Raw genomic sequence first — 25016 nt, 5'->3', positions numbered from 1 at the left:
ACAGCCTAAAATATTAATACGCATTTCAGAATTGCCACTCTCCTCACTATGCATCGCTGCATGTTTCTTTTGTACCCTGCCAGCACAGTGTGCTAGATCAAAATGAAACAGGACATGCTGAGGAAGTTACACAGCTGCAGCTGTTAGGAGACACATGGTGAGAGAGACAAGGCCAGTGAGCCAATGCACCACTGATGAGAAGACTCTTGGGAAAGACGCCCCTTCAAATGGTGAGCATTGGCACGTGGTGCATCACTTCCTTTGCCAGGCACTTCTCCAGAGGAACAGAGCCCAAACTTTGTAACACTGGGCTGGGAGTGTCCTACATCTTGTCACACACGAACGCAAAAGGACAGGTTTCCCCTGGGGTAACTCCACTAAGCCGGTGGAGCAACCACAGGGGCAAATCTGGCCTCTTGATCTGTTCAGACTCTTGTTCACTTTCTTGGGACATTGCTACTGAGCAAGGCACTAGGGTATTTCTGACCCCGCCACCCCGCATGGCTCCTCTTATAAAGTGTCGTGCCTGCTGGAGTGCAGCAGGATGAGTTTATCGGAGAGGTTCAGGAGGAAGATGTAAGAGTGGAAAGATTTTCCTGTCACTTGGCCTGAGGGTCTAGACTAAAACAAGCAGGGCCAAACCGCTTGTCCTGAAGCCGGGACTGGATGGCTCGAGCAGTTGGGATGCAGACCCAGTGGTTGGAATAAAGCCCGTGTTCGTAGTGAGCAACCAAAAGCTGTTAGCATGCAAGAGCTGTTCAGGGCCCAGTCTGCTGGGTCTCAGCCCAGCCCCCGGTGGGCAAGCGTCCATGCAATCAGCAGAGAGCCAAACTAACAGAATCGAGAGGCATGAGCTGAGGACAGGGTGGAGGAAGGTTGGGCCACCATATTGACAAGATTGGGTACATGGCTACACATCTTTCTGTGGCTAGCCAGGCTGTAAAGCCGTGCAGCCAGTATCTGTCACCAGTGCCACATTCACCTGCCCTTTAAAATTGTTAAAGGGAAAACTAATACAAACTGGACAAGCCCAAACCCTAAGAAAAATCCTCCTACTCCGGTAAACACAGCATTTTACTAGGGGCCAGGGGCCAAGAGACCATTACCCCCACAGCCCACCAGAATTAGCAGGAAAGGAATGGATCAGAACCATTAAGCAGCTGATCTAAAGTCAATGGGTGGAGGAAGGGTCCTTCCATTGCCTTCAATGGCTTTTGGATCAGGCCTTAAGGAACAGACTGTCACATGAATTCACGTACTGCCAGTAGGTGCTGATGCTTTGACAAAATGGCCATTGGCGTCGCACAGAGAGCTGAGCATGTCGGAAGATCTGGCTTTTATTTAGCTCCCTCGACGGAAGCGAAGCTCATTGGGAAAAAGTCTCACATCTGCCATGCACAAAATAGCACTGAGAAAGTCCTTCAGAGCAACAGGGCTGATCACGTAGCCACAGGGAGCAGCAGAAAGCATGCAAGGGCTGGGTGGAGGAAGCAGCCCTCGGAGCTGTGGTGAGCGCGCTGCTGAGAAAGCGGAGGCGGTCGTGGGAAAAGAGAGCCCGAGCAGACAACTTCCCGTGTCTGCATTAAGCCAACCGTGGCAGTTTCGATCTCGGGTGGTTACGGTCGTCTCAGATTGCCGGGCACCTAGCTAATGAAACCCTCACGCATGGGGATTTTTTTTTATCCTTTTGGTTTCTTAAAGGTGATTCACAAAAGAGAAAAAAAATAGGGCTTGTGGCACTTTTGCTGCTTTCAGAAGAAATACCAGAAGGGATTCAGGCATCCTCTCCCCTGGAGAACTCGCTGGACGACTGGAGAACTGAGAGGATTATAACACTACAAATACCAAGGGAGCAACATCAGAGTCACCAAGAGAAGAAAGGATTTTTAGTCGGTGTCTCAAAACAACAAAGTGCATAATGGCTATTGAATCGAAAACCTGGGGGAGCAAAGCTCCTTGGTAAGGACTCAGCATCCCTCTCCCCTCCAACTCCGTTCAGGGATAAGAAAGCCATGCACCCATCTCTGAGGCATACAAGAAGTTCTCCATCAAAAACAGGGAAGGCAAAAAAAAATAAAATCAGCAGCAGCAGAAAGACACCCTTGCAGATCATTTTACTACGTCGTATAAAAAGCGGGGAAACGGCACAAATCCATTTTCTTTTTCTTTGGCAAATCATCTTTACCAGCAGAATCTGGGCAATACGCGCCTGGGAGACAGCAATGCAGCACCCAGAGAGATGTCAAGGATGGGTTGCCCAGTGGTTAGGGCAAATAACCTTTACCCCTTCCACTCTGGCTCCTGCCCGGGCTTCCATCTCTCAACAAGCTCTGCTCTTGTTCCTTTCAAAGAGGAAGAAGAGGGCTGGGCTCTGGCTCACCAGAGGACTCTAGCTGTCCACAAAGGAAGCGCTTAGAGACGCTGTGTCTGTCTGCCTGCCTCTGCATGAGTCATCAGAACTCCTGGTGTGTCTCACATACACGCATGCAACCCCACCGAACTCACGAAGGTTGTCCAAGTGGTGAGGGCAGATTTGGACTCTAGTGTTTTCTACAGCAATTTTCTTGTGACTCTGGATTATAATGTTGGGATGGAAGGGATTTTACCCATTTTATTGGAACTCTGGAATGGCTGACTTGGAGGCAGACATCGCAAGATCCATCCTAGGTTTTATACAAAACCCTACTGCACATTGGGATTGGACGCTTTGGGATTGGGATTGTTGCGTCATCTGGATCAGCAGCAATGTTGGCTGCATTCAGGGAGGTGTGTGGGCTAGTGATTAGAGCAGGGCTCTGGGAGAATTCTGGAGTCTTTTCCCACTTCTGCCACTGACTCACTTTGCGGCCCCGGGCAACTCACTTCACCTCGCTATGCCTCAGGTCCTCCACCTGTTGTGGTGGATAATAATTTCCTACCTTGCAGGAGTGTTTGAAGGGTTAATTAATGTCTGTAAAACATGGTGGAGCCTCTTGGATCAAAGGGGAAAGTTACCTACTCTGAGTGCCCCATAACACTTCAACTAGCAGAAGAAGGTCGAGCATGGCCCAAGGGCTGGAAGCTGAAGCTAGACAAGACTGGAAATGAGGCATAAATTTTTAACTGTGAGAGTTATTAACCATTGGAAGAATTTACCACGGGTCATGGTGGATTCTCCTTCCCTGGCAATTTTTAAATCAAGATTAGATGTTTTTCTACAAGAAAATCCTCCAGGAATGATTTTGGGGCAGTTCTCTGGCCTGTGCTCTACAGGACGTCAGACTAGATGAATCTATGAAGAGTGAATAAAGAAGAATTCAGTGAAGCTGAGAGCTCTTTACTTTAGACTGATAGGCCAAGACTTTCAGAGGCGACGCGTGATTCGGAGTGCCTGACTTGCCAGACGTTGAGGATGGCTGATTTTCACAGGGCAGGTGCTCAGCACTTTTTGAAACACGGCCTTTTCAGGTGGGTCAAGTTGAGCACCCAAAGAAAAATTGGAGGACCTCAAACAAAATTAATACTTTCAAACCGACGACCATTCTTTTCTACGGCAGGGTGGGATTATTGTGATCATCTAGCAGCCTGACCTGCGTAACACAGGCCACAGAATCTCACCCAGAGATTCCTCCAGGGCAATTAGTCTTCCCTGCTATGTAAGCAACACCATCAATCCCAATAACTGCCAGCTGAACTAGCGCCTCTCTCATTATGGAGCCTGAGTGTGGTCACTTCAAGCTCCCCGTGACCTGGGACACAGCAGGATGGATTTCACCTGGGGTGTATTCTGACCTTTATCCCATGACCGACGTCATCCAGGACGCTGAAGTTGAGGGGTTTCCTGTAGTAAGCTTCCAAGGGTTCCTGGTATGTTGGATAGATGATTTTCTGGTAGTGGAGGGGCCTCTTGCGGACTGTCAGCGTTCCAATCTCCCGACGAGCCACTTTCTCCTTGTGCACGTCCACCATCTGCAAAGAGAGACCTGTCATCTTCCCCGCCAGGGCCTTTCCTCTTGGAGGAACCTCAAACCCCTGTCATTATCCCACTAAGAGGCATGAGTTTCTCCATCTGAAATTCGTGGGGCTCCAGAAGCACTCTTCCCCCTAAACGAGAGGCTCTTGTGTGGAGACCACAGGCCTGGGAGCCAGGACTCCTGGGTTCTCTTCCCGGCTCTGCAATGGTCCTAAAGTTCCAACCCCTCTCAGTGCCTCAGTTTCTCCATCTATAAAGTTGGGGGTGGAGGGGGCAGGGAAGGGTTGCTGCCTCCCAGAGAGGGGTGGTGAAACTTAATGAGGGCCTGTTCCTGAACTCCATGGTGCAGTTCCCACACTTTAATGCTGCAGGATCAGGCATGTGGGGGCAGATGCTCAGCTGAGGTAAATGGACATAGTTCCATTGACCTCAATGGAGCTACACCAATTTACACCTGCTGATGATCTGGCCCTTCATGTTCAGAAAGTCCTTGGAGAACCTCGCTCAAGACAAGCAAAGGCCCCAGCTCTTCGCAGCATTTAATCCATTCCTCTGCAGTTTCCTGAGCAGGTTTTCCCCCACCCCTAATTATTATTTTCCAGCTAACAGGAAAGTTACCAGGCAACTTTCACGCACAGGAAAAGGGCTGGCTGTGACGGAACGTTCCACACGCATCCGTAGACTCCAGGAGGATAAGGGTGGGGGTGGGGAGCAGTCAGATACACACGGTCTTGCTGGGCAGAAAGTCAAACCCTTGTCAGCTATGGGGCCGTCTTTCCTTTGCGGTAAGGGACAGGGCCCACATGGAGTTAGCAGCTTGCTATTGTGTGTGTCAAACTGAACAGGGCTCCTGGGAGCAATTCCTGCAGGGCTTTCCCGCTTGTGGGGCAAAGGGGTCTTCATGCCACTTGCCTGTGTTGCAGGGTGTGCACATGGGCTCGAAAACTGTCCTCGCTTAAGTCCCAGCACAGGATTCTCAGGAGGTGCAGCGAACCCACGACTCCATTTAAACTCAGTGGGAGTGCAAGTGGTCAGCCCTTGCGAATCAGGCCCCACTGTCTCCCCAAAGGGATCTGGGGCATTTTGAAGGATCACCAATTATTCTTCATGCTATGACAGCACCTAAGCGGCTTGATCAGGAATGACAGCCTCATTATGCTCGGCCCACATATAGGAGTGACTGCAGGCTATAATTATGGAGCAGGGCACGTACAGTAGAAATCCCCAACATGCCGGTATCAAATCCCACTTGAACCAACCACAGGATTTGAACCCCCGACTTTCAGCACTGAAAACACAAGCCTCTACCACATGAGCTAAAGGAGCGTTTTCATCAGCTGCCAATATAAACCTCTTGCGTGGACCAACCCCTAGCCTGGCGTCAAAGAGCCACATGTTTAGCATGGCCCACCTGTGTGCAGCGCAGAAGTCACAGGCAGCGGGTGAGGAGTCGTAGAGCATGTCTCCGCTGCAATCAGAGGTGCGATTATCTAGCTGGCTCGTGTAACAAGCGAAGCTGCGGCAGCATGGGCATGTACTCGAGTGGTTAGCCCATGCAGCTGCGGCTTCTTTGCTGTTATTCACCATCTAGATCAAAGCTAGCTCGGGGATGTCTACACATGCTGTAGTCCCACCGCTGACTGCAGTGTAGACGTACCCAGGGTGAACCACCCCCATTGTCTTTCTGCATTTCTCACCCACCTGCGCAATGCAGCAGACGCTGGCTTCCACCTGGTGGAGTTCACTTGCATGCAGGTCCAACAGTTGGAGGACGTTGCTGGCTAGATTGCTGATCTGGTATGCGACGCTAGCCAAGGACTGGGCACTGTAAGCCATGGTCTCCTCCAGGGCTTTCCTCTTGTCTGTTGCCTGGAACAGGAAAAAAAAAAAAAGTTTGGGAGTCACCCTGGCCAGACTCTGACACCATCGTGATGGCTCAATATAAGAACCCAACCGAACGGGAGAGCCAGGAGACCGGCGTGGTTTCAGTGTCCACAGGCTTCTCTGCCATTCTACCACTATAATCTTTAAGAGGTTTGGGACTTGGATACCGGCCCTTTGGTATCTAGGCCAACAGTTCTGGTGTCTCAAGAGGAGATCGAGGAGGCCAGTTTTCATTTACATGGGAATGAAGAGCTGGTGTAAGGTGCAGGAGTGACCGCTCTGAAGACTACTAGCCCTGGGGATAAACACAGATTGGGTAGTGTCAGTGCAGACTCCTTCTCCTCCCTGTACTATCCCCAGCTGACATGCCTAGATGATGCTCTGAAGAAACTGCCCCCTATCTACATGGGCCATTTGTTCCTGGCTTCTCAACTAAGACAGCCAACAAGGAGGCCAAATGTGACATAGACACTTGGACTTAGGAACTAATCTACGACCACCAACTGCATTCACACAGCCCGCCAATCAGCCTTCAGCTGTCAGTGGTGTAACAGACTGGCTAGTGTCTATGTGAACCACTGCCCTTTGCTGGATGGATCAGAACTGCTCGGTTGTGTGTGTCATAAGCCCTTTACTGTCATGGAATATAAGAACGTAAGACTGGCCATACTGGGTCAGACCAAAGGTCCATCTAGCCTAGTATCCTATCTTCCGACAGTTGCCAATGCCAGGTGCTCCAGAGGGAATGAACAGAACAGGTAACCATCAAGTGATCCATCCCCTGTCATCCATTCCCAGCTTCTGGCAAACAGAGGCTAGGAACACCATCCCTGCCTATCCTGGCTAATAGCCATTGATGGCCCTATTCTCCATGAATTTATCTAGTTCTTTTTTGAACCCTGTTATAGTCGTGGCCTTCACAACATCCTCTGGCAAAGAGTTCCACTGTTTGACTGGGCATTGTGTGAAAAAATACTCCTAGTTCTTGTGTTGAGTAAATAACACTTCCTTATTTACTTTCTCCACACCAGTCATGATTTTATAGACCTCTATCATATCCTCCCTTAGTCATCTCTTTTCCAAGCTGAAAAGTCCCAGTCTTATTACTCTCTCCTCATATGGAAGACATTTCATACCCCTAATAATTTTTGTTGCCCTTTTCTGAACCTTTTCCAATTCCAATATATCTTTTTTGAGAGGAGACGACCACATCTGCAAGTAGTATTCAAGATGAGGGGGTACCATTAATTTATATAGAGGCAATATGATATTTTCTGTCTTCTTATCCATCCCTTTCTTAATGATTCCCAACATTCTGTTTGCTTCTTTGACTGCCGCTGCACATTGAGTGGATGTTTTCAGAGAACGATCCACAGTGACTCCAAGATCTCTTTCTTGAGTGGTAACTGCTAATTTAGACCCCATCATTTTATATGTGTAGTTGGGATTGTGTTTTCCAATGTGCATTACTTTGCACATGGAAATTCCCCTTTAGTTCAAAGGTTAAATGCCTGCTTGTTTTGGAGCAGGAAAATCCCATGTCCTATCCCCACCATCACTTTGAAGTTCTGCGAGGCCAGAGTTTGAGACAACAATGAACTCTTAAGCAGCCTTGGATTTGTTACAATGATTTTCAACCAGTGCCAGAGGCAGAACTGAAAGGTCCCATAGCCCAGCCCCAGCTCACTAGCGTGATTCCTTCTACAAAGAGCAAACCGGGTGGTGTCCCTGGTCAATTAGACCCCGAGGAGGATAGTTTATTGCTGGCAAGGGGTGGGGCTCTCAGGAAGCAGAGCCAACTGACTGTGCAAAGGATCCTTTGGAGACAGCGTCTTTTAATTGGCGTCAGGCTTAATTTTAAGATGTTTCCTTCTGCTTTCCAAATGCATTAAACTTCCTTCAGCTGTGTCAACAGAACAAGAGCAGGTCACTGACACTCATTACTCAGGGACACTTGTCTCTGCCTGAAACTACACCACCATTTCCCTCCAGCCCCACCCTGGCCTTGACAGGAGGATAAAGACAGGTGTCAATCCCTGTTCGTCGGTATTGTAGCCGTGCTGGTCCCAGGATATTAGAGAGACAAGGCAGGTGAGGGAATATCTTCTATGGCACCAACTTCTGGTGGTGAAAGAGACAAGCTGTCGAGCTACACACACCTTCCCAGACCTGAAGAAGAGCTCTGTGTAGCCCGACAGCTTGTCTCTGTCACCACCAGAAGTTGGTGCCGTAAACGATATTCTCTTGCTCGCCTTGTCTTGCTGTTACTCCAGACAGGGACGCCACGGTGTTCTCACTTGGGAAGCGGAAACAAAACACCTAGGCTTCGTCTGCACTACGGCCTACATCGGCAAAACTTATGTTGCACAGGGGTGTGAATATTCCACCGACATAAACGTTCGTGTGCACAGCGCTACGTCAGCGGGAGAGCTTCTCCTGCCGACATAGCTACCGCTGCTCGTGGAGGTGGTTTTTTTATGCCGACAGGAGAGCTCTCTCCTGTCAGCATAGAGCGTCTTCACCAGGCACACCGCTCTGTACGTACAGACATGGCCCTAGAATCCTGCACCCCCAGCCCGGGACGTGCTGGAAATGGATCTTCTGTTCCAGCTGACCTGAGTGGAAATGAATGAAGACTTGATGCAAAGGGCTCTGCGGTCAATGGTGAGTCTCCCATTGACTTTAATGGGCTTTGGATCAGGCTGTAAAACCCGCATCTTCTGTGGGAACTGAAGGGAACAAACCAAGAGTCTTAGGTAGGCTACAGCACTGTTTGCCTGTTGCTGTGTGCTTGCAAGCTGTCCTCTTCTCAAGCTAAGCAGGGTCCGGTAAGCTTAGATCTTAGATGCAATCCTCTCGGGAAACCCTCAGCAGTGCTAGCCATTTGGTGGATAATGTTTTCTGAGTCAGTGTGTGGTCACGGTGTTAGCACACCTCCGGGGCTGGGGGGCTGATTTTCACAGGAGATACAAAACCAAGCGGCCAGCCATCTGCGGTCATTCAAGATTCACTTCAGTCATTGCTGTTTTCACAACAGCACAAGTGCTACCCTGGTGTCCTGCCCAAATTCCAGCTTGAACAATTACATTCTATGTATTGAAATTCCACCTGTATTTTCAGCTGGACACGTTGTGATTCTTCTCTTTGTGCCCTGAATGGTTGTGTGGTGCCATCTGTGTTCCATCCCAGAAGTGGCTGCATTTAAGAGTGACTAGTTTAATCCCTCACACCAAGAGTTTGTATAGCCCTTTAGAATCCATGTGGACCAAATGTGGTTAAGACACACTGGACTTTGATGCCGCACACTAGGATTCAAATCTTGCTTCTGCCTCAGACTCCCTGTACCTCAGTTCCCCACCTATAAAATCAGGATAATGCTCCCCTTGTTTACTTGGATTGTAACTGCTTTGGTAGAGCACCCCTTAACAGAGAACCCTGATCTCAGCTGAGGCCTCTAGGTGCCACCACAATGCAAAGGAAATAAGAATAGATACCAAGATCATTCTCCACTCCCACCTGGAGAAGGGAAGGAGGTGGGTTTTAATTCCCAGGTTGCACATGGACGGGAAGAACACCGCAATTTCTTCAATGAAGCAGTCACAGAAGAAGACAGCTGCTCACCCAAGAACTATCACTGAAACATTATGGCAGTGACTAAGCCAGGAACTGCAAAGCCGAGGCTGCAGCTTGCGGCTCTCGGGGGTTCTGCTATTTCAAAGATGCGTGAGCTGAGCACAGAGTTTCAGCTTTTACCTCTGCGTTTCCTGACACGTGATTCTTGATGTCACCACGTGGAACAATTCCCTCCCCCCGTTTGTGAATAATAGGTTTTTAAAGGGGAAGAATGACCAATCTAGAAATTAACAAGGGAAAAACCTTATTAGAGTTGATCTAGTCTTCATCGCTATATAGTACAGCGCTTATACTTACAGACCCTCGGGGTGGGCTTGTCGTTAAGACTGGATGTAGAGACAGAAGATCCAGGTTCAATCCCCAGCTCTGCCACCCACAGACCCCGTGACCTTGGGCATGTCACTTCACCTGCCTGTACCTTAGTTCCCCATCAGTAAATGGGGGTAACACTTTCTACTTAGCTAAGCTCATTGAGCCCTAAAGAGGAAATGTGCAATATAAGAGCTACATATTATCACTGTGCTAAGCACTGTGCAAACACACAGGGCTTGTCTTCGCTATGGAAAAAGGTTTGTCCTTCACTCGAGTTAGCTAGTGCAAGATAGAAGCCTAGTGAAGAGCAGGCAGATGCTAGGTTCACAGACATTTGCAGGTCAAGTTAAAGACCAGGCTCCCCGGGGGTTGAATTTGAGTTAAGAACACACCTTTCCCCCCTGTACCCCACCACAGCAAAGCCATGGTCTCTCTGCACCTTGGAGCTTACAATCTAAGGACACAAGACACCAGGGCACAGTAGATGGAGTGGTTTCTCTAAGATGACCGAGACCAGAATCCAGGACTTCCAAGTTCCAGCCCAGTGCGCTAGTCACTGGACCATACTGTCTTTCCAAAGGTAAGATGATTTTCCTTCCTTCTCTTTCTACTCTGCACAGACAGCACCATCTGATCCTTTGCATAAGAGCCTCCGAAGTTTTCATACCCCTAACAGCATGCCCGAGATCCCTGCACCTGCAGCACCATGCTTCTGCCCCTCTTGGGCACATGCCCAATCAACCTCGGGGAAGCCCACCACACACCCACTCTCCCCAGTCCCTGAATGCAGTTCAGCATGGTGTGCTGGGGCCAGAGAGCACACACCTACCTGCATGTAGTTGTCCTCACAGTAGTCGGCCACTTTGTGAAGTTTGCTGTAATTCTCCCTCAGGACTTGCCTGGCAGAGGGGATTTCATCCTGCTGAAGTTTCTGCAATTCAGACATGCTGCTGCTTTGCTCTGTTCCCACTTCCTTCTCTGTGAGAGCTGCTGTCCTAGCCTGGTGTTTTGAACCTTGCAGCTCTCAGACGCGCGGGTGCAGTCACTGGCTGGGGAGGAGCTCAGTCACGCTTCAACTGCCTTCAGCAGCAGTGAACCTTTTCCTTTGCATCTCTCACAGAGAACTGAGGACCTGTCATCTGCCTCAGATTCACTATGCACTGGTCACTTGCCCAGCCACCCTGGGGGTTAATTCAAAGAGACCTGACTTCCAGCTCCTAACCCCCTGCTAACCACCCTTGGTTCCTTGCATCCCAGCCCCTGATCTGGAGGCTGACTGATACGAAGAGAAACCAAGGCGATCGGAATAACTCAGGAAACTTCAGAATTGCCAGGAGAGGAAACTATTATTTTAGCCCTGGGGGTCTGTTTACTGATTGCTCCAAAGGGGTTCCCACGTTCTGTAGGACAGAGGAATTGCAACACGAACTGGGCTGCAGCAAGGGGGAAACTGGTGTCAAACCATTGCTCTGAGCCTCTTGGGGAATGGGTGGATGGAAGAGGAGCAACGGAGACAGGGATACGGAGCCACCATGGGAAGCTCTGGGGACCAGGCGAGAGAAAAGCAGCAGTGATAAAGGATGTGAATCATGTTCCCACTGGAAGAAAAGTAAGTGGGCGATGGAAAAAGAAGCATTTCCAAGAAGAACCCAGCAGCTAGGGAAGCTAAACTATCAGGCAACAGCAGGCTCCTTAGGCATCAACTCGTGTCCCACTCCTGCCATCTGCTTGAGGCATTTGTTCCTATGTTCATAGCCGAACCTGGGTGCCATGCTTGGTTCTCTCTACAGCTGCAGCTACTCCATAGTGCATCTAGGGAGTCAAATCCTGGCCTTACTGAAACCAATGAGTGGGGAGTTCGAGACGAATGCAATACAGCAGTGGGGATCCTCGTATTCAGCGGGACCAAGGTTTCCAGCAGAGACGGGCCTGAACCAACCCCTCAGATCAAAACAGCCCTGAACTTGGGCAGTTCAAAACCCAACATCTGGCTCAGATATTTGTGCCAGGGGCTCAGCTCTGCTTTCCAAAGAACATGCAGGGCCTGGCATCACTCCACATGCTACATAGCAGTTGCCGCTTCACTCAGTCATAAACAAAGCTTTAACCTGGTTATGGGCCAGTCTACACTATAATGTGCAACAATGGGGCTCTTCCATTCCAGCCCCTCTGTGCTGCGCTGCCACTTTATCTCCCTAGCTGGGGATTCTCCCAATGTGAGCAAGTCCCCATTGACGTAGAGACAGTTTAGTCTGTTCCTACTCTACCCCAGAGCACAGGGGATGCGACCACAGTGCTGCTGAGCTCAAGCTATTCTCCAATCGGCAGGTGGCCCCTTGGGGGCCGTAGCCAGTTGGTGCACTTTAGAGCCGCTCCTAAGCGGCTCTAATCATAGAATCATCGAAATGTTGGGCTGGAAGGGACTTTGAAAAGTCATCAAGTCCAGCTCCCTGCATGGAGGCAGGACCAAGTAACCTGACAGGTGTTTGTCCAACCTGTTCTTCAAAACCTCCAATGATGGGGATTCTACAACCTCCCTTGGAAGCCTATTCCAGAGCTTAATGACGCTTAGAGTTAGAAAGTTTTCCTTATATCTAACCTCAATCTCACTTGCTGCAGATTAAGCCCATTACTTCCTTGTCCTTCCTTCAGTGGACATGGAGAACAATTGATCGCTGTTCTCTTTATAACAGCCCTTAACATATCTGGAGGGTTTTATCAAGTTCCCCCGTTAGTCTTCTTTTCTCATGGCCAGTTTGTTTAAACTTTCCTCACAGGTCAGGTTTTCCAAATCTTTTATCATTCATGTTACTCTCCTCTGAACTCTCTTCAATTTGTCCATATCCTTCCTTGAGTGCGGTGTCCAGCACTGGACACAGAACTTCAGCTGAGGCCTCACCAGTGCTGAATAGAGCAAGACAATTACCTGCCACATTTTACATACCTTTTTTTTTTTTTTTTTTACAACTGCAGCACATTGTTCACTCATATTCAGTTTGTGATTCACTGTAACTCCCAGATTCTTTTCAGCAGGACGACCACCTAGCCAGTTATTCCCCATTTTATAGTTATCATTTGATTTTTTTCTTTCCTAAGTGAAATACTTGGCCTTTGTCTTCATTGAATTTCATCTTGTTGAAGTCAGGCCAATTGTCCAGTTTGTCAAGGTCATTTTGAATTCTAATCCTGTCCTCCAAAGCGCTTGCGACCCCTCCCAGCTTTGTGTGATCCACACATTTTATACACATACTCTCCACTTCATGATCCAAGTAATTAATGAACATATTGAACAGTACCAAACGCAGGACTGACCCCTGTGGCCCAGGATCCCACTACATAAGCCCTCCCAATTAGGTTGTTTTGGCATGATTTGTTTTTGACAAATCCATATTGGCTATTCCGTATAACTCTATTATCCTCTAGATGCTTACAAACTGATTGTTTAATAACTTGTTCTAGTATCTTTCCAGGTATCAAAGTTAGACTGATCTATAACTCCCTGGGTCCTATTTGTTCCCCAGTTTAAAGACAGATATGATGTTTGTCCTTCTCCAGCACTCTGGGACCTCACAGACTCTTCCTCCCATACACCCTCTGCTGAATCCAGGAAAGAAACTGGCACATGGATTGCAAGGGAATCTAGCTCAGTGATGTAGGTAATAGTGTGGTCACCCAAGACATAAAGGATTTCCAAGGGGAGAAGAAGGAGTGGGGGAGGGAGAGCATCCTGCCTCTAGGGAAGGAGCAGACCTCCAATGCTAAATTATGTAGTTCTCATCTTCCCTGTAGAGAATGGAAATATTGCAAGAGGAGGCCTACAGGAGAGATCCTCCTCAAGAGATCTTTCCTGGGAGGATTAAATAATAATTATATTATGGTAGCACCTAGCGGCCCTGCCTGAGATCCGGGCACCTTTGTGCTAGGCACTGCACAAGCTCAGAGTAAGACCACGCCTGTCCTGAATTGATTGCAATCTAAGGCTGAGATTTTTCAAAACTGCCCAGCAGATTTGGACACATAGTAGCCATTTGGGTTAATGGGAAGGTCCAAATCCCAGACAAAGGAATCGTCCCATTTTGTAGGGAGACCATGGCAAGCTGCCACTCAAGTCCCAGGCCAATGCCTTTACCATACCCTCCAAGATCTGTGGAATTCTAGAATCCTCACAAAAATAGCATGTGTACCTGCCTGCCTGTCAGTTTATCCTCCCAGAGGAGCACAACTTGCTGCCATGTGGCCATCTGCAACTTAAGGGGGGGGTTTCCCAAAGCACTCAGCATTGGCCTGACTGCTCCTGATGAAATCCAGGGAAATTTCACTTTTACCTTGATTTCCAAAGGCAGCAGAGGTAGGCCAAACACTAAGGGTAGGATTCAGAAAAATACTAAATCCTAAATCCCATTCAAATCAATGGGATTTAGGCACCCAAATACCATCATGAATTCCACCCTAAATGCTTCTGAAAAGCTCTCTTACTTGCTTCCACCAAGCCAGATCAGTAAGTAGATGCAACTTCATTCTCAGTCAGTCTCAGCCTTTGGCAGCTCTTCTGCTGAAGGGGAAGGGCTGCAGACAAGGGAGAGATCACTGCTTCTCCCTGGCGGCAGTTGGGGAAGGCGGTCACATGAAGACTTGTCCACACATGAAAATTAATAGGGTGTGAATTTAAAGCAGATTAAGACCATCCACACATGGAGATAATCAGGAGCAGCTATTCTGGAATAGCTCCCTGTGTAGACAAGCCCTCAGGGTATGTCTACACTACGGGTGCTACAGCAGAACTACAGTGCAATAGCTGTGCCACAGCGTAGACTCCTCTGACATCAGTAGAAGATGGTTTTTCATCCAGGTAGTTAATTCACCTCTCCGAGGCAACAAAATCAATGGAAGAATCCTTGTGTCAACCTAACCGTGTCTACATGGAGAGTCAGTCTCCTATCTATAGAAGAAGCAATGCAAACTTTTTCCCATGTTGCCCCACCAGCATTCTTCAGTCCTGGCTCAGAGGGGGCAAAGAGGCCCACTTGATCCTTACCTCTCTTTGCAGAGACTGCCAATGATGGCTGCATGTGGGAGGGGGAGAAGGGAGGGTGTTTTAGATTATTGACCCCTGCTCACTAGGAACTTGATTCAGACCCACCAAGCTCAGTTCACAAAGCAACCGAGTGGCCTTCAGGCAGCAATGGCTCAAGATGGCCCTAGGACAAAATCCCAGATAACTTGGCCTATTGTACCCATCTCTAGCAATTATTTTCACTTACGACCAGCCTGGACTGGAAATCTGACTCCCAAGCATTTGGAGGTGCTTTCTAGGCTGCCCTTATGTAGCACAAGGTGAACGAGGTAACTGCTTTCATTGGATCCACACAGCTACAAGAACTCTGCCAACAATCTCAAATTTTGCCGTCTGAAATAGAAATGGCACACGAAGAAAAAGGAAGCATTACGTAACAGCAACATCTAGTTCCAATAGAGAAGTTGGTCCAGTAAAAGGGATTACCTCATCCACCTCTCTCTAATATCCTGGGACCAACACTTAAGCAGCATGTTTGTTGCCAGCTATGAAATTATTGATCAGCTTTAAAATCTGTCTCTGCAGCCCCCTGTCCGGTTACCCTGGGTTTTTGAGGTTAATGCCTGACACCTGACCAGCTTAATAAACTGAGTCTATTATCAGATTAGGAACTGAAGACATCTGCTCCACTGGCCATCTGGTAAGTCTGAAGGAGTCTTCAAGTGGGAAGCAGAAGGAGAGAGCAGAGGCCATCCTCTCAGCAGCCTGTACAGATGTATCTCTAAAAGCTCTCAGCATTTCGGAAAGGAAAAAGCCCTCACCCAAGTAGGTAAGTTCCCTTCATTTCCTCAGAGCATAGGCTGCTTTGCTGCAGTGTTCATGAGTGTCACTGTGCTCCAGGCTGTGTCCTGGCTTCTCTTCGAAGCCTCGCTTTTCCTTGGTTTATCACTCTGGTGTCAATGAGTTTCAGGTCGGCACAAAAGTGTACCAGTCTCAGCTTTGGGATTTAACAGTATTTATATACCACTGTAGGTAGAGGAAGCTAGGGCGAGAAAGATTGAATATTTCTATTGCAGTGCATTATAGAGAGTGCACTTTTACGAAGTGATGGAGCAAAGAAAAATGGCAAATAACAGTGCTAGCAATAGACGGGCTACCTGCCTTAACCAGGAAGAATCACAGTGTGTGTGTGTTAAAATGAATCCATTCAGCGTTATACTTAGATACATTTTGCATCCAGACCTCCAAACGTGTTTTGATTCTAAATATGAAACTGATTAATCCATCATGTGGGCCACTTAATTTTGGTATTCTGAATAACATTTTTTTAAAAAGACACTCTATGTAAAACAGATCACTCTTGCTTAAGAAGTCTCTCTGAACTAGACCCAAACATCAGACCAGTTGCAGCCACACTTACTGAAGCCAGTAGCCTTACTTACAGGGGCGGCTCTAGCTTTTTGGCTGCCCCAAAAACAGCAGGCAGGCTGCCTTCGGTGGCTTGCCTGCGGGAGGTCCGCCAGTCCCGCGGCTTCGGCGTACCCACCGCTGAATTGCCCCCGAATCCGTGGGACCGGCGGACCTCCCACAGGAATGCCACCGAAGGCAGCCTGACTGCCACCCTTGCAGGGACCGGCAGGGCGCCCCCCAAGGCTTGCCGCCCCAGGCACGCGCTTGGAGTGCTGGTGCCTGGAGCCGCCGCTGCTTACTGAATACTGCTAGGTAATAATGATTAGTTCACACACATCACTTATTCTAAAGATTCCCCATTCTTTTCCAAACCCTAATTTATCCATAGATTCCATATCCTCTGTTCTATTTCCGTAAATTGGATTCTGTTTTATGTGGAGTTGCTTAACTAATTGTACCTGCTATCTCCCAGCTTATAAATAATAAAGATCAGAAGTATAGTCTACATACATATTTAGATACTCAGAACAAGTTCAGTTTCTCTGGACAGTTTAAAATCTCCTTATAGTGGTGTTTCCTTTTAATACTCTTGCAAGTTAATTGTTAAATTATTGCAAATTAAAGCAGAATTGCCAATAAAATACAAACCCTACAAGCATTAGAGATATTTAAGTTTTGGCTTAACTTGACAAAGGCCAGGGGGGAAAAATCAGAATAATACTTCATTTGTTTTCCCCTTCCACATCAACTATGAAACTAATTTCAGACTCCAAGGGCCTGAACCTCAGCTGATGGAAGTTCTGCGGCTTTACTCTGGTTGAAAATCCAGCCCACAGCATTCTGACAGATATTCAATAATTTAAACATAGCAGGTGAACTAAGGACAGTGTTTCCGACCTAACAGCTGTCCACTGTTGGTTTAAGTTAGAACTAGGATGTTGTTTTCATGTTGCTTTTTATACAATGAGAGCACAGATGATGGTTTGGGCTAGGACAGAGAGCCAGGACTCCTGGGTTCCATGGCCAGCGCTGCCACCGACTTGCTTTGTGACAGTGAGCAAGTAACTAGAGCAGTCTGATCTTCAGGTCACCAGGTCTGTAAAATGGGGATAATACTTACCTGTTTCACAGGGGCATTATGTCACTTAATTAATGTTCATAAAGCACTTTGGGACTCTTGGATGGAAGGTGCTAGAGAAGGGCAAGTATTAGAATTTAGCTGGAAATAGGAACCCAGTAACAAACCTACCCAAAGGAATAGGGTTTGTGCCTGTGCAAAAATCTCCCACCTAATATATATATTGAATTGGGTGGGGTTTTTTTTAATATCAGTCTAGATACTCTGCTAGTGTAAATCAGCATCAAGCCATTAGATCAGGGCAACCTTTCAGACGTGGTGTGCCGAGTCTTCATTTATTCACTCTGATTTAAGGTTTCGTGTGCTGGTAATACATTTTAACATTTTTAGAAGATCTCTTTCTATAAGTCTATAATATAGAACTAAACTATTGTATGTAAAGTAAATTAAAATGCAGAGCCCCCCAGACCGATGGCCAGGACCCGGGCAGTGTGAGTGCCACTGAAAATCAGCTCGCGTGCCACCTTTGGCATGCGTGCCATAGGTTGCCTACCCCTGCATTAGATGCTTTCCTGGATAACAAAAATATACAGTTATAGGTTAAAAAAAAAAAAAAGCCTTGGAAGAGCTATTAACCCTCATCCTTCAGGGCATCAGCCTAGCTACTGGAGGGTCATGAAGACTCTCTCTGGTAGCAGCTAATCCCTTATCTGCCCACTGCCGGGTTTCTTACACCTTCCCCTAATACTGGTCACAGCTGGTGACAGAATATTGGACTAGATGGACAATTGGTCTGATCTAATGTGGAAATTCCTATGTTACCTAAACCAGCATAGCACCACTGGCTCTAATAGAACTCCGCCACTTTAAACCAGCTGAGGATCTGGCCCATCAAGGTTTAACTGATTATATCTTCTATTGGGAATGCAGGAGAAATTCAAGGATTTTCCATACCAGCTCTGAATGGGGAAGCAGCTAGATAACCTTAGTGTGTCTCCTGGCCTCACTGACTTCACTGCGTACTAAGAGAAGCTAGACTGTTGATCATACCTGCTATTTCCAGAAGATGCATGTAAATCAGTAACGGGCTTCCACTCTGGTTGCAGGGCAACATGGCTCAAGATCTCACAGAAAAAGAACTGCTGAAGATGGAACTTGACCAGCTGAAAAAGGAAGTGAAGAATGAAAGGCAAATGGCAAGTATTTCTATTAGGGTCTAAGCACAATGGGATAAATTAATCCCTGGGGTAACCATCTAGACCAACATTCGCCCCAATTTAAGGGCCTTCAATTAAATCTCAAATACAAAACCAGTGACTAAGTTTTCACATTTCCACCTTAAAGATAGGATTTAGCCTTGTGTTTTACTTGTCTGGATAGCAAATTTCAGGCTTCTAGTGCATATGAAAAGGCTAAAGGAAAGGACGATTAGTGAGAGCACAAAGAAAAAATGATTTGGGACCAGATCTCAAAGGTACTTAGGTGCCTGACTCCCACTGAAATCAATGAGGCATGAGGATCTTGGTCCCTGAGTATATGGAACACAGTTTTCTCTGGCTGCCAGTTGAGTATTTAAAGGCACATGGCAAATAGTTTGCCAATGCAGCCCAATCATGTAAGGTGCCAAGTGCCCTCAACTCCTGTTATAGTCTATGGGAGAAGAGGGCAATCAGCACAAAGAAGGATTGGTCTCACAGGGCTAGATTTATATGAGTTTAGCCTCATCCTAACATTCAGCACTCAACACACCACAATCTTTTCAGAAATCTGGCCCACAGTGTCTGTTGCTGCACAAAAAGCCTGGCCCAGTTCCACTGAAGTCCATGGGAGCTTGGATAACAGCAAGATCTTGCCACTGACTTCAGTGATAGCAGGATCAGGCCCAAACTGATGGAGAACGACATTAGATTTAAGACACTTATATGCAATGTTTCATTTGTTTTTGTTTTTTTTAAAAGGTTAAAGGGGCAGGAGAACTAGTTTGTATAGGAGACCCCTTAAAATAATCCAGTTGTATTGTGCAGAGAAGACAAAGTCACGTGCTAGAGAAGACAAAAATCCTGGACTTGTTGAGGGATGAGATTGACTAGAGGATTGAAAAGTCTTAGCCAATTTCCATCTTGTACCGTTAAATTACTACAGTATAACCCAGCTGAATTAACATGGCCAGAGTTCTTAGAACAGGAGCTGGGATAGCAGCGCAGTCTCTCTGCATGGAATTCATTGGCTGGTTCATCGGCCCAGCGTTGATATTCTATTCTATACAGGTTTTATATCGCACTCATCACCAGAATATCTGAGCACCCTCCTGTAGTGCATTAAGCAATGTGACTATGTATCTGTCATGTGTTTGTTCTCTTATCCTCTCCCCAGCGGGAGAAGTGTGTGCAAAGGAATGTCTTGTTTTGCTAGGGTTTTTGGTTTATTAAATATATATCTGTTGCTACACGTTTACATTAGAGAAGGCAAGGTCAAAAAAATGTGCCTTGCACTTGGAGCGAAAAGCGATAAGGTCTGTTATAGCCCTGAGTGCCTGGGGGAGTTCACTACACAGTCTCGGACCAGCCCCGAAGAAGGTTCTGTCTCCCATACAGATGAGCTTTTACCCTTCTTGTTGTGAGTTCCACAGTGCCAGAGCCCAGAGGAGCGAAGTTGTTGATTCCTCTTGGTGTTGAGTACCCTCAGCTCCAAGGAGCTCTTACTGGCTTGCTGAGGGTTCTCAGCACCATGCCCCGGGTTTCTGGGAAATTCCTGCTGCTGATCCAGGGAAGTGGCCTGCTTCAGAAAAATAATTCCCATCAAGGTGCAAGATTCAGAGTGGGATTGGACATTTATATGGAAAACAAGGCTAGTCAGAGTTAGAACAGTTAATGCTAAGAAACGGGTCTGGTAGGGATCTAAAACTGCATGCTCCAAAATCTTCAGACAATCTCTAACAATTAGGGGCTAGGATGACTTCTACGTGGGGAGAGGCTTCCTGCACCTTCTTCTGAATCATCTGTCACTCGCCACTGTCCGACAGTGGAGTAGAGGGACCATGAGTTTGATACAGTCTGGACAATCCTATGTAATGAGATCTCATTATCATAATCTAAAAAGAGATTCTTCTTTCTCTCCAGGTCTCCAAGACGGGCAAAGAGCTCAAGGAGTATATAGAATCCATGGCAGCAGAGGACCCTCTTTTGAAAGGTGTTCCTGAGGATAAGAACCCTTTTAAGGAGAAGGGAGGCTGTATAATTAGTTGACCCCTGCCACTCACAGACAAACTTCGGACCCTTTCCTCCTACAAAACCATGACTGTAAGAATTTTGCTTACCCTGTAGCATGATCTTTCGATTGGGTGGGGCCGCCCCCAAAAACGAAACCCTTTTGAAGTGCAGCACATCTATGGGAGGGAAAAAAAGGATATTGGAGACGTACCTAAATTTAGCAGTAAGAAGGCAGCCTTCTTCTCTAGGCTCTCACAGCGGATTTCCATTTAGTTTAATATACACACATTTGTTGAACTTGCTGCACTTCTATCAATCAACACTTAAATCAGGCATTAAGAAAACCTTGAGCCTATAAAGCTTAACTTCAGACTTGACCTCCCTATAGCACAAGGTGGAAGGCAATTCCACTTGACTTGGGCGACTGTGAGTAAGTCACTTAACCTCTGTGACAGAAGTTCCCCATCTGTAAAACCGGGATAATAATGCTTGCTCGCCTTTGACAAAGCATGTAGAGATCTGAGTTTCAAAGGTGCTAAGTATTATTATAACTATCATGCCCAATGATTTTAGGGAGCCTGATAAATTGACATATTTACTCTGTCCACATACCAGGCTACCAGTTACTTGGATGTTGCTCATTTATTCATTACATTATTTGGGGAGAGACCCCCCCGCACCCCATCTGCCCCCAGCAATGCACTCAGATTACACTGCAAGAACAAATATTTAATACAGACGTAAAACACAAACACCCTCTTAAAATACAAATTGAGTCTAGTGATGGGTATGCAGGAGAGGAAGATAATAAGGAGCCAAGAGCAATCATTGACGGGGAAAGGCACCATGGAGAAATGTCTGCAGGGAGATTTTTTAGAAGTGGGGAATGAGCTAAGTCTCAATTCCAGACTTTACGAGCCGCAATTGTGATGGCTTGGCCATCTGCCAGCCTGAAATGTGCAGCATTTTCCTATATGGCACACAAGTCCAAAGAAGGGCACAGAAGGGAGCAAAGCTTGCAAGCAACTTGTTCAGAGCCCTCTTCTCCCTGCCTCTACTTCCCCCCACCATCGTATCTGACGCTGGGCAGATTCCTTTACAGCAGGAAAGAGCACTGAGGAGATGGATGTTGGGAGCTGCGCTGGAACTACAGTTGTTTTGACCATCATTTTAACTTTGGAATTCACCTGCGTTCATGTCGGTAACAGCCAGAATCCTCTGCTCACCTCTTGGGAGTTTGAAGGCCTGTGGATTAACAGAACTGAGGGGAAGCAAGATAATGACAGGAAGGCTCAGAGCTGTGGAAATGGGAAATAACCTAGGGGTGAAAGGCTTCATCTGCTCAAACCTAGCCTGGGGTGGTAGTGAGAGTTATTCCTCAGATTGCAGTTCCATGGCTTGGGTGATCTCAGTCCAGTCCCCAGGGGTCAAGTACCCCTAAGCTGCCCCACATTGCTGACAGGCTCAGCAGAGAGGCCAAGCACTAAATGAGTTACAGAGTGTGACTGAGCCTCCTATGACAGATTTGAGGCATTGGCAGGGCAGCGTGAGGCGCTCACCTTGCCACTTCCCATGCTGTTACCTGAAGTGTATCCGTTTGCAATCACCAAGGCTGAAATGTTCCAAGAGCTGATGTGATCATGGGTGTCTTCATTTTTGGGGGAGCCCCCCCCCCAAAATCACTTGCGCAATAACCTAAATCAACAGAAAAAAAAAAGACAGTGAGGAATCCAAGCTTCCTGTCTGAGGCAGAGCCGTCTACACCACTACCACTTCCCCTTTGAATTTGACGTGTGGCCAAGACCACGACTCAGAACCCTGCTGCATCCTGTAATTTCTCTGTAATAGTGTATTTGATATTAAAGGATATGAAACACTTTACTTCGGAGGTACAAAAGATACATTTTAAGTAGGCATGTATGAGTGTAAGGTTTAGCAGCGTTAAAGACAATAAAGGCTTTTTCAGCAAAGGAATTGTCCATTCTCTTCCCTCCCGTATAAAAAACAACTGACATGTGGGAAGAGGTGGCAGGGTTATCTTTTGGTGCCTGTTGTAGCAATTCTGCATGTCAAGCATTTGTGCTGGAACACGCCAAAGTACCAGCTTCTGATACTTTAGTGGCAATGTAGAAGTCACATCAGGACTGGCTTAGTCGGCACCACGTACGAACAAATCTCTCTAGTTGGTCATTTGACTTGCATGATTTCCATCTGCCAAGCCACCACTCGCACTAACCTGAGGCTCAGTCTTGATCACTGAACCTCATGGGAGTGGAAGGGGGCTCAGCCTTCTCAGGATCAGGCCCCACACGCATCATAAAGGAGCCCAGCTCCCATACACGAGATGAGTGTGGGGAGGGGGAATAACATCTAACTAATTTTTTAAGCCAGATCGAGAATTATGCATTTCCTCTGTAGCTGACATCATCCTGCTCAATGTCTTGTATGCAATTAGCAGAAGATGTTTTCATTCTGTTGTGGACTATAAATAAATTTGCTGAATATTTTAAACATTGCTCATCTTTCTCCCCCCCACACTTTTTTTTTGGGGGGGGGAGGTGTTAGTAGTAGTTTCGAGAAGTACCTGTTCCTGATTTTACAGCTTGGAACATAGAACCCTCTGGTCAGTTAACCTGTCAGAAGGCAAAATCACCCAGCAATGTTTCCTTGAGTGAAATTCCAACTGAAGTTCATGGGAATTTAGCCTGAGTCAGGATTAGCGAGGTTTGGCACATTGTTGACACTGAAAGGGCGAAGTATCTGCCATCTTTTCAAAGGGTCTTTCCAATCAGCACACACAATATGCTGTTTTCTAATCAAGACAAACATCTTCAGGTTAAAAACAAGACCCAGTTTCTCATCCCCCAAATCTTCCTCTCCCAACAGCCTCTGCTGGAACGTCACCCATCACGTCACCATCAGGCACTTATGAAATATTAAAACTTACCCACTGACAGATAAGAGCTTTGCTCTTTGTCTCCGTTTCCAATCTGAGACGGAGATAGATCAAATATACCCAGGTATTACTGTTCTCAAAGCAGATTGACCTATTTAATCAAAGCTAAGCTCCTTGTAACCTGCGTCAGAGTGAAATAATCTGTATTAAAGGGATTTGGGTTTCTGGGCCTTTCCTGTTTGACTAGCTTCTGGTCTTTACAAAGGATTTACCAACAGCCCTGAAACCAGGGGTTGTAACCAGCCTTTGAAATTTGTTTAAGCAAGGGCCTCCTGAACCCTGCCTGCTGCAGCGTCCTTAGAATCTCCTGAAGCAACCAAGCAACTCTAATCCTGGAACTTTTAAGATTCCATCAGCTTGGTACAGGAAGTCAATGTTAGTCAATGGAATACCCTCTGCAGGTCAGAAGTCTTCTATGGGGCAGGTGGGGTTTCCAAGGTCCAGGATCATACATACAACACAGTTGCGGAGAAAGAGGCAGCAGACTCAGTAGGTGGCGAGAACTAACAATGCATTAATAGTGATTGGGGGGGAAACCAAAGTCACCCTTCCAGTGTGACACAAAAAGTGCTGCCCTCAGGAAATTAAAATGTGCACAGCATGCTGACTCCCTGCTTATAGCCATGGCTATTATGATTCAGGCTGCTACATAGCTATATTTTTGCAGAAAATTGAGGGAAAATAACCTTGTTTGTGCCAATATGAAGGTTCCTTTAAAAAGAGTCCGGTATCCTATAATGCCTGTGTAGCCCATTCTAAAAGAACATGGGCATTTGCTCTAATTAAGTGCCTTGTCCATACAAAATGTTTACAAGATTATTATTTCCACCTAGGTGATTTAGACCTTTAGTTCAAAGAGAAGAGTCATGCTTTTAGATCTGAAGGTCCCAGATTTAAATCCCACTAATGACCCAAGCAGGTAAATTATACCATCTGGTTTTAGGCAGAACTGCTCTCTCTTTTCCATGGAGACTTCTGCTTAAAAGCCCATGGTGCAACATAGCCCCCCCTCTACAACCTGCAAGTCTCCCTTTAAAAGATGCACAAATGAAGAAGTGGAGCTCTAATCTGAAAAGCAATTCTGCAGATATGTTACCACAGGGCTTCACGTTTATCTTCTCTCAGCGACTCCAAATTAAGTTTGTTCTGCTTACCAACAGTGGCCAGTCTCCAAACCTGCCTTGGGATTTGAGTATCAAGCTGGGTTATTTCTGACATACATCATCACCAGTAACAGCAAGTCAGATTCTGCCCTCACCTGTGTAATGCTGTTGTCTTTACATCCTGCACTCATTTACACTCACATAACTCCATTATCACAGGGCCAGTGGGGGTGCAGCACTGGTATAACATGGCAGAGTCTGGCCCCACAATTAGAATTTCGTTAAAAATTCTGTTAATGACGACAACCCAGCTCCATCTCTTTGCTGTGTTGTTTCAGCTGAGCTAAGAGAAGTAGAATCTTATTTTTGCCACTAAAAACCAACACTTCTGACTCAAAGTATACAGTTGGAGGGTGTGCAGCATAGATCTGCTGACTAAGGGGGGCATATTTACTTAGTCACCTT

The 25016-nt window shown here is 46.8% G+C and overlaps 2 protein-coding genes across 5 annotated transcripts in view; one reads left to right on the top strand and one right to left on the bottom strand.

The window, feature by feature from the left end:
- Positions 1–22151, bottom strand: part of ABI3 (ABI family member 3) — a 36979-nt gene extending 14828 nt beyond the window's left edge. Inside the window, exons 1-6 of one of the 4 annotated variants that reach the window (XM_044999867.1) lie at positions 22075–22151; positions 21680–21753; positions 20600–20668; positions 18334–18446; positions 5654–5821; positions 3772–3948 (exon numbers count right to left, since the gene is read on the bottom strand). In XM_044999867.1, coding sequence (XP_044855802.1) covers positions 3772–3948; positions 5654–5788 — 312 coding nt within the window. In that variant the 5' untranslated portion in view covers positions 5789–5821; positions 18334–18446; positions 20600–20668; positions 21680–21753; positions 22075–22151. Of the gene's footprint in view, positions 1–3771; positions 3949–5653; positions 5822–10610; positions 10771–18333; positions 18447–19889; positions 19908–20599; positions 20669–21679; positions 21754–22074 lie in introns of those variants that run through there. The other 3 variants (XM_044999868.1, XM_044999869.1, XM_044999866.1) reach the window with 3 other exon arrangements.
- GNGT2 (G protein subunit gamma transducin 2) lies at positions 15096–22799 on the top strand. Its single transcript, XM_044999875.1, has 3 exons — positions 15096–15624; positions 18390–18479; positions 20403–22799. The coding sequence occupies exons 2-3, from the start codon at positions 18396–18398 to the stop codon at positions 20526–20528; spliced, it is 210 nt and encodes a 69-aa protein (XP_044855810.1). The 5' UTR covers positions 15096–15624; positions 18390–18395; the 3' UTR covers positions 20529–22799.
- Positions 22800–25016: the final 2217 nt, after the last annotated feature.

This window comes from Mauremys mutica, chromosome 25 (assembly GCF_020497125.1).
Source record: "Mauremys mutica isolate MM-2020 ecotype Southern chromosome 25, ASM2049712v1, whole genome shotgun sequence".
NCBI classification, from domain to species: Eukaryota; Metazoa; Chordata; order Testudines; family Geoemydidae; genus Mauremys; species Mauremys mutica.
This window is presented reverse-complemented; position numbering and strand designations above follow the sequence as displayed.